At 38.0% G+C, this 9562-nt stretch overlaps 1 protein-coding gene across 1 annotated transcript; it reads right to left on the minus strand.

Moving 5' to 3' along the window:
• Nucleotides 1-256: 256 nt before the first annotated feature.
• On the minus strand, nucleotides 257-4844 carry LOC140338043 (embryonic protein UVS.2-like). Its single transcript, XM_072422073.1, has 10 exons — nucleotides 4713-4844; nucleotides 4479-4596; nucleotides 3968-4143; nucleotides 3429-3510; nucleotides 2075-2202; nucleotides 1749-1864; nucleotides 1159-1384; nucleotides 904-1022; nucleotides 600-822; nucleotides 257-385 (listed from the first exon to the last, which is right to left on the minus strand). The coding sequence occupies exons 1-10, from the start codon at nucleotides 4837-4839 to the stop codon at nucleotides 372-374; spliced, it is 1329 nt and encodes a 442-aa protein (XP_072278174.1). The 5' UTR covers nucleotides 4840-4844; the 3' UTR covers nucleotides 257-371.
• Nucleotides 4845-9562: the final 4718 nt, after the last annotated feature.

The following is a 9562-nucleotide window of genomic DNA, read 5'->3' on the forward strand; positions in this document are numbered from 1 at the left end:
TTTCTTTCTTCATATCCTATTACTGTTAAATTAAGGGTTAGCCATACCTATCCTCCAGGACAAAAAAAAGTTATCCACCACACACCACTATTTCATATTAATAAATGTATTAAAATGATTAAATTTTGGATATATTTCAGTGAGTTACGGAGATACAGAGGGAATTAGAACGCTAGGGGGGTTAATGCATTATACTGAAGAATAAGTTAACTGCCAAAGCCAATGTTGTAACGAAAGAAATCAACAAAGAAACAAGTAAAATTTAACTTTTATTTTTATTATTATTATTGTTTTATACATTTCATGACTGTCTGAAAAAATGAGTAGTGAACTTTCCATATATTTTCTTGTATAGATGCAGGTTCCTCCTCCTATTTTCTTGTCACTAGAAAGAAGACAAAGAAAGTGGATTTAGTATTGATTAAAGATTAAATATTGAAGGCATATCCAGATATAATATTGAGAAGAGGGATTCTGTAATATATATAATAGATAGCTGGAAACCTTTCCTACTCTACCTATAATCTCTGACTTTTCACTACTTACAGGATAAAATAACCCACATGGGATATGTCATAAATCCTTTCTGAAATACTTACCGAAGGTATACTTGGCCAAGAACCCTCTGGTCTGAATGGAGTCATCACTGTGGAACTGAAGGAGAAGGCTATTGCCTGTGGAGGTCAATATAGGTACGGCGGCATTACCACAAAATGTTCCCATCAATGGGGAGGTTGCCTTTGGTCCATCGAAAGCAAGCACATAGTCATATTTGCAGGTTTTCTGGGACTCCAGATAGAAGTCGGTCATATTCACAGACACCTGAAACGTAATATAAATGTAAAAATAATAATATGTATTTATAATGTATAAATATAAAGCTCTTTCATTTTTGTTACTTACTAGAAAACCAGGTGGGGCTGTTATTATCCAGGTACAATCCATAAAAGGTGGATAGTCAGAAGGATAGCTGGGAGTAGAGAACGTTCCCGTAGGATTGGTCAACACTGAGCCACAGGTCACTAAAGTAATAATAAAAATTTCAGTAAGAACCCTATAGTTCTGAATACGAATTTCCTTATATTAAATTATATGAATTTATTTTTAGAACATCAGAACATGAAATAGGAATTTCGGCATTATTATGTGGATCCTTACCAGTGCTGTATGAAGCTTTGAATCCGGTAGCCTCTGTGGTATTGTCACTGACAAATTCAAGGAGCATTGTATTTTTTGTAGAGATCATGGGGGGCAACTGGCCAGATCCACATGCTTTGGTTACTAATAGTGGAGAGGAAGTGGTTGGCCCATCGTAGATCCTCAAGTAATCAGAAGTACAGTCTGGGCTGGCCTGCACATCAAAGGCACTGAACTCCAAGAGAACCTGGTGGAAGAAGAACATCTTATCAAGAGAAGGTAACATTGGTCGTTATAGATCATTAAGTCTCTATACATTTACAATCATTTGGGCTTTTTAGTTTGTTGGGTCCCAAGGTCTACACCACAGAAGTCAAAGTTATACTTGCTTGTTGAGTCCCAAGTCTTACTCCGTGACTATGTAAACCCTAAACATACACCAGGTGTGCTGAGAGACAAGTTCTTTAGAAAGGTGCCGATGGAGCCAATTATAACTATCGATGTAATTACTCACCACATAAATAATAGTTCAGACTTCTCACAGCCCTTGGTGTCCAATAAAAGTTGGGTTGACAATTGCTGAATAGCAGATTTAGAATTCTAGATCTTACCTGGTTTGATGGAGCCCGAATGAGCCACAAACAGCTGCTTGCACTTGGATATTTATTGGGATAGTTGGAGGATGTTAGGGATCCAGAAGATCCAGACAGCAAAGTTCGACAGAGTCCTACAAAAGAGGTTCACTGCTTAAAATTTGAAGTGGTTGTGTGTGAAAAGGCAGGACAGAGCATCAGAGCATTCACAACAGCTTGGAACAAGCCATTCACACACCACACCCAATGTATATCCAAATCTTATCTCATGCTCCAAGCTTACAGTGAATGTTTAATTGAGAAACAATAAGCAGTCTGCTGATAGAAATCCTAATTTCTCTTACCACAATTATATAACTTGTTTATTTTAGAAACATCCAAGTTGCTCAGTCCATATCGCTGTCCAATAGGGAGAGAGGCATTAGGTTTAGGGACAATGGTGGGAGAGCTGCCATCGATGGAGAAAGCAGTCCTAGAAACAATAAAAGAAAAAATTATATTTAATACACAGGCTACCAATACCATGGCTTTAGAAGAAAAGAGATGTAATAGAAAATAGAGAAAATGGCAGGGACAAGGACCAGGAGCCTAATCCCTCTTGCAGCACCCTCTGCAGGTGACAACATGTATAGTAATTCCTGGAGCTAATGAGGGAATAAAGTGGGCAGAAAGGCAACATGACTAGGTGTTAGGTGGAGTGTGGAAAGGAAAGGGTTAAGTTGAGAGAAAGGGGATTGCTGAGTGAGTAGGTCAGACAGGTGGGATTGGATATTTTGCAAGTACATGGGGGGGAGTGAGGATGGACAAAAGAGGGTGAGACAGGAAGTGGGGGGTTAGTTAGTTGAGAAATTGAAAGAAAATTTAACCTCCCGCCCGCCCTTTAATAAGGGTGAAGCTTGGTACTTGAAAAAGCAATAGAGGGTGAGCGGTTGAGGTCCTGTGGGGCAGCATTAGGATTGTGGTTAAAAAGGTAAGAGAGTCATTTCAGTGTGGAATTTAATCTTTAATGTAAAGGTAAAGGTGTCTCATTTTGGAAGCCATTAAAAGCGGGCTTCAAGTAAGGTTACGTTCCTGAATGGGTGGTAGTACGGTGCGGCTGGGAGCAATAACTCCACCCACCCATGAAAGGAAAAATCGCATTGTTGGGTAAAGCATTTCCCTTGAGGACCTAGGATATGTTACAATTGGGACTTGTTTGTTTTATATTGCTGCTATATAGTTGTATTGCTATATTTGTTGTATATATATAATATAATTATTTTGACAATATAATTTGGTTATATATTTGTTATAATTGTTAAATTTTTTTTATTTGTTGAGAATATTTTGTAAATGGAAATTGTTGTAATAATTTGGAAATATAAAGTAAAAGGGAGGATCATGGCAATAAAACAGCCTAAAAAGGCCATTCCCCAAAATTAATGGTGTGGTGTAAGTTTTTTGGGAAGGTAAAGGGTAAGGGTGGGGAATGGTGGTTGTGGTGGGAAAAAGAAGGGTATCGGGAAGATAAGTGAACATCCTATTCAGTAACAACTAGGGAGAGATAAGTGTTGCTCAAAGAGAAATCGTCACTTTACTCAGACAAGGCAAAGTAACCATGCGTGTAGATTGTACACCCTCCCAGACATATATAAATACCCAGCCATGCTCCTTTCCACTTTCTTTTCCAATTAAATGTCATAGTTTTTACAATCATACCTTGGATAATGCATGACGGAGCCGTAATCATATTCTACTCCCTGATTATCGGTGTCAAACTTCTTGAAATTAGCCTCGGTTCCTGAAGGAGACAAAGGAAGTATTTGCAGCTGTAATTTTCTATACCAAATAATTTTTTTCCTTTATTATTTAAAAGCTAAACTGGAATCTTCCAAACAGGGTATTTACCCATTAAAAAATGTTGCCTACATATTTGCTGGACCTGAATTGTAAGTAAAGAGTTACAACCACGAGATCTTTTGGCTGTCTGATTCCCCATTAAGTTTTCTACCCATTTCCTGTGTAGTTATAAAGTCAGGAAATGTGTGGGAAACCCCCCCAAAATGTTATTAAGACCGAACAATAATTCCAACTTTTCTACACACCACTTTATACTTTAAAATTGTGGTTACAGCTTAAATTTTCAAAAGGGACCAATAAAAGTTCTAATAATGGTGCCATTGTAGCCACTAGATGCAGGTCCAATATGGAGTTTGTTACAGCGGAGTATCAGTGTAATGGTGTCCCCAGTCTCGTACCTGGTTGGATGTTGTTGTACAAGATATCGACGTAGTTGTCACGATCGCTCCTACTCTGCTCATGGAAGAATCCCAGAGCGTGGTTCAGTTCATGCTGGACGGAGCCAAGCACCATACAGTCTCTGACCAATGATACGATTTGACTTGTATCTTGCTTTCCAATGTAGGACCAACATCTGTAAGGGATGGAAAAGATTTATGAGATCCTTATGGGCATTTAGAATTTAATCAAGGTGTCCACAAAAATGTTTCACCTATCCAGTGTTCTAGTACAAGTGTTACATTTGAAATTATTTCTGATTTTAGATACATTAGAATTGTTCTGACTGATAACCGATGGAAAAGTAAAATCAGATCAGAGTAACGGGAGCTGCTCATCACAATCATTACATCCAATTTAATCCCAGATCCAGGACTGGTTGCACGTTAAACATAATATTGAATATTGAAAAACTGGCACTGACTCCACATTCAGAAACAAAAATGGAGGGGAGGAAAATATTTCACATACCCGGAGATGGGTGTGATCTGCAGATAGTTGGATTCGCTGGTTCGTGGGATGAATCGCACACAGGTGAGAGTGGCAAATTCCTGCATGGCGGTGAGGATAATCGTCTGATCGGAGGAAGCTGTGGAATCACAAGACCCCAACATTAGGCAAAGATTGGGAAATACTGGCCCATCCCAAACCCATTTAGGGCCGAGGTCAGGGTGGGGCAAATTGTGCAATTGCCCCAATACTCACTGTAGTTGGTGGAGAGGGTGTAGGGAACGTTCACCATTCCAGTGCTGTTTTTGCCCCATCTGCAAGAGTTGTCATCGCACTTTATAGCATTGCGTCTGAGGTCCACAGCGATGTCCCCTTCACGCATCAGCACTTTGCTCTCTGCAAACAATCAACTCATCAATCATAAGATAAAGAGACCCAATAGTATTCTTCCAAAAGGCATCAAAAAATGGCATCAATGAGCTTTTATTTATTTTTGTCTGTGTCATTCTTTCTCCCTGATGGGTGGACAAGAAATAGGAGATGGGGCTGTCACCGGGAAGACAAAGACGGCAATGAAACAATCGTCACTCCATTTTGAAATGTGTTTTTGTCTCCTGGCTGAGGTTCTTCTCCTTTCAGATTGTAATTTCAAGTTTATGTAGTCTGAGCTGATAAGCACTATCCTACAGAACATAGATGGGTCACTTGATTCATGGGAACTTTTCTTCCCTCCCAGACAGAGCAGAATGGAAGGTGAGGCTGTGCCACTGGTGGCCCTGAGAGGTATATGAAGGCTGCTATACCTGGCCTCTAAAAATGCCAGCTAATGAACTCTAAGTCCTAATACTACCTGGCCCTGGCCCTTGAGGCAAAAGGAATGGAAGCCATTGGGTAAGAATAACAGCCAAGCAATCTGCATTGTCAGAAGCCAGGAGTAATAATATGCAGTTCTATTTTATGTTTACCTTTGTTGGAGGCGGCAATCAGAGTAAAAATCTCAGGGGGTTCAACTTTTGGGGGCTCCTTCAGTGGCTCAGCTGAAAAAGAGGAAAACAGGAAAATGTATTAGTCATAAAAACCAGTAATAGAAACAAATTAACCCAAAAAAACCAAACCTAAAAATAAATTTCACAGTATAATGATCACACAGTGTGCTTTGGAAGCTGCAGCAAAACAGATAGAGTCCGCCCCATTTCCTGGCTGGGGGATGTTCATCATTACCAACTCCTCCCTCCCAGCCCGACTGTACCCTACCCAGCCTCTTTCATATATTGGATTTAATTTCTTTCAATGGGCCTGATTTATTAAAGCTTTTCAAGGCTTTAAATGATACACTTTCATCAGTGAAGCTGGGTGATCCAGCACACTTGGAATGTATTTCTTAAAAGTCATTTGCTTTTTGTTAGCAAATGTTTTCAATCCTGGACCAGATCTTTTCCAGGATTGCTGGATCACTCAGCTTCACTGATGAAAGTGTATCCTCTCCAGCCTTGGAAAACCTTAATAAATCAGGGCCAATCATAAAGGCTTAGCACCCTGCTGACCAATACCATAGGTCCTGATCAACCAGCATTGTATAGAGAAGCGCAAAGATCCAGTGATGGCATCACAACATCTAATATATACGGCAACAATGATCACTCACCTTCCTTTAATGCACTTTCAAAATTAATCTGCAAAACAGAACAGAAGCAAAGAAAATATATTATTATAATAAAATCCCAAATTTAGAGCAACACTGATCTGGGGTAAAATTTGGGTGAACCTTGGGTAAAAATATTTAAAAATAGAACCCTACAGGGGTAGAACTTTGCAGGAAGTCAAGGGAGATTACACAGACATTAAAAGGGCATTTTAACCCTTCCCTCTCTCCAAAACCTATCTGTATAATGTAAAGAAGCAGAAAAATGCTGACAGCCTTGTAATCCAGGGGTCTTTGGGCAGGGTAACAGGTTCTCTTTACTGTAGGGACCCTCAGCAATACATACAACTTTGTCTACAACTCTAAACTGCTGCCAGACATTACATTTTTTTGGAAAGTTTGACTTGCTCTATACAGAAAGCTTGTGCACCCGTATGCCTGCACTAGACCCTGGGGACTGGTGACCCCGACCCTAAACGCTGCATTATAGGAAGTTAGGGGAGTGTCACATGACACATCTCCCCATAATGTATTACCCCTAAATTCACAAACTACTTTGCAGGATGGGAGCACAGGGAGGGTAATAACTGCTCTTTGGGGTCCTTACAATAAAGTGGACTTTTTACTTCACCCAGAATATACAAAGCTCAAGTTTGCTGCAGCCTGATGAAAGGCTATGAATGGACAATAAAATACTGTAGCACACTGCTGAGGTTCTTTTCCTCCTAAAAGCATGTCAACTAAAGGTACTGTGCAGGATAATAAAATGAGAAATGACAGAATGTGGAAGGGGAGGTGTATGATTCACTGCTTTGACATATTTACTTTCTATGCAAACTTCCTAAGTTTCCTTAACAAAACAGTTAGGGATAGCAGGTAAACATATAAAAAGGAAGCTGGAGCCCCATCTGCTGGCTGTAATTAGAACATGTACAATATTTCATATCTACCTGTCAGAAAATATATCTGATCTGCATAACATATATATGTTTACTGCTTTAGTCAATAATACTAGTTGTATACAAGTAATGTTTCCACTTACCTGTAGAGGAACCCCAATACAAGCTTGAATCAAAAAGGCCAAGAACACAAAGGTGATTTTGCTTTTGCCCATCTTGCAATAGATTTCTCAAACACAGAAATGTCTTTGTACACCTATGCTGTGCAGAATTTGGGTTCCTGTACTGGACATGAGCAAGGTGCCCCATTTATATTCACAAGATGGACAGGAACTACCCAATCAGCTGTTAGTACACTGCTGACTTGCCCCATGGTATAAGGGCCCGAGGCTGTCCTTGGGATGTGGCAGTGGATGAGCAGATTAGGTCAATTTGTAGGTAGCCATTATAGCAGCTGACTTTTCATCTTCTGAAATGTGGAACAAACTTACATTTTCTGCTGATTTTCCATGTCCAGGGCAAACCAGGAATTGCCGTATTCATTAAATCAGCCGTAAAGAAACCCTACACTAGACCATCATAATAATAATATTACGTGGCTCAAAGTCCTTATTTAGGTTTAAGCCCTATCACAGCACTCTCAAAGACATGGGAAAAAAATTTCAAAAGACAATAAAAAGTAAAAAACAAAATAAAATAGTCAACATCAACAAATTAAGTGCAAAGAGATGGCAATAGTCCAGCAGCTCTGCAACAATAAATGAGAACAGGTAAAAAAAATAATATGCTTGTCTATGATACATCTGTGAAGGTTCCTATTTATATAGGTCATTGTATATCTAATGGTAGTAAGTCACAATCCTCTGGACTTGTTATGTTGAAAATGTTTCGCAGCTCTCCAAGCTGCTTCATCAGTGTTTATGATGTACGGGGCTTTAGCAATCTAAGGGGCACATTTATAAAGAAGTGACAATCACATAACAGATCGCCACCTGTTTTATTTTTTTTTAAATGTGATTTCCAATTTTTTAAAGCCAGATTTATGATTAGGTGATTGTAATTTGTACATTGGCTATCAGTGCTTTCATTTCATACTGTAAATGCACTAAAGTGGTGATCGTGCATGACGTAAATGTACTGCTAATTATCTTCCAATGAGAGTCTTCACCTACGTTTCCTCTTGTCAATGCACAATAATGAGCAAATGCTTTAGTAGACAGGCCCACAATAATACAAAATAATATCTACTACCATATACTCTTCACTGGTTTCTTTCTTGTGTTTTTCTTTTATTGTCCTATATTTTTTATCTCCCCTCTATTTCCGTGTATCATTCTTTTAATTTCAGTTTTTCCTTTTTCCTGTATTTTCCCTTCTATATTTCCTTTTTTCTTTTCTTTTTTTTTTTTATCCTATTTTATCCTGTCTTTTTTATTTTCCTGTATTTTTATTCCGTTATGTTCTTGCATTCTTTTTGTTTCCTTGTATTTTCCTTTCTTTTTCCATCTGTTCTGTTTTTTATTTCTGTTTCTTTGGTATGTTTTCTTTCATTTCCTGTAATATTTTTGGTTTACCTATATTTTGTTTCCTTAATCTTTTTGCATTTCTCTGTTTATTTATCTGTATTTGTTTAATCTTTTCTTTGTTTATTTCACTGTTTTCTTTTATTGTCCTGTATTTTTTTATTTACTTTTTTTTCTTTAATCTTTTTGTGTTCCTCCATTTAATTCTCTGTATTTTTCCTTCTATTTTCATCTACTATTTTTATTTTGAGTTTATTCCTTTTTTTTGTATTTTCTGTTTATTTTCTGTTCGTTTTAGATAAACAGTCAAAATGTTATCATTATTTTAAATGCTCAGCACATATATTTGGATGATTTAAAAGTTTACTGGTTGTTCTGCTAACACCAAATAAATGAAAAAATAATGATATAAGTACAGGGCCTTTGTCAGTTGGCCATGAAATGGATCACAGGGAGGGTCACCTGTAAATTGTACCTGTTCTGCATGGTGTCCCTGATCCTGTTAGTCATGCAGACGTGCAGGGAGCAGGTGTCTGGGACGATTCAAAATAACAGGTGAATAACAGATACCTCAGCCATAGGTTAAAAATTAAATAAAGTATAAAAAATAAAGTATCAACGCATGTGTTACATCGCAAAGGTGTAAAGAGGATCCAAGCGAATAACGGCTGGTTAGATAGCACAGTGAATGCCTATCTTGCAAAATGAATATTAGTAAATTATGAAAGCCTTATTCATATCTAATACCCAAGTCCTTGCCAAAAAAAAAAATGTATTTACTATTTCTCTGCACACAGATTCAGATAGAAGATCTACCCCAAATCTACAGAATTCATGCAAATAACAATCAGTGATCCTGCCATGAGGGTCTGTTCAGACCTTTTTTTTATGGGATGACAGCACCGACTCCCTTTTGTTTCCTGACTTCCTGTCTTCTGATCATAACTGCAAGGGTTAATTTCAATGCACATTATACAGCCATGGTCCAACAACAACAAAAACATCAAACAAGAAATAAATACATTTAATATATATATATAT

Source organism: Pyxicephalus adspersus, chromosome 9 (genome assembly GCF_032062135.1).
Source record: "Pyxicephalus adspersus chromosome 9, UCB_Pads_2.0, whole genome shotgun sequence".
NCBI lineage: Eukaryota > Metazoa > Chordata > Amphibia > Anura > Pyxicephalidae > Pyxicephalus > Pyxicephalus adspersus.

Bases quoted from the DNA above. Each gene is read 5' to 3' on its own strand.
- LOC140338043 (XM_072422073.1), bottom strand. From the start codon at position 4,839: ATGCGTGAAGGGGACATCGCTGTGGACCTCAGACGCAATGCTATAAAG. The intron at 4,144-4,478 runs GTATGTGAAATA...CATCCCTTACAG, and splicing joins CAGATCACACCCATCTCCGG to ATGTTGGTCCTACATTGGAA. The intron at 2,203-3,428 runs GTATGATTGTAA...TATTGTTTCTAG, and splicing joins TCCGTCATGCATTATCCAAG to GACTGCTTTCTCCATCGATG.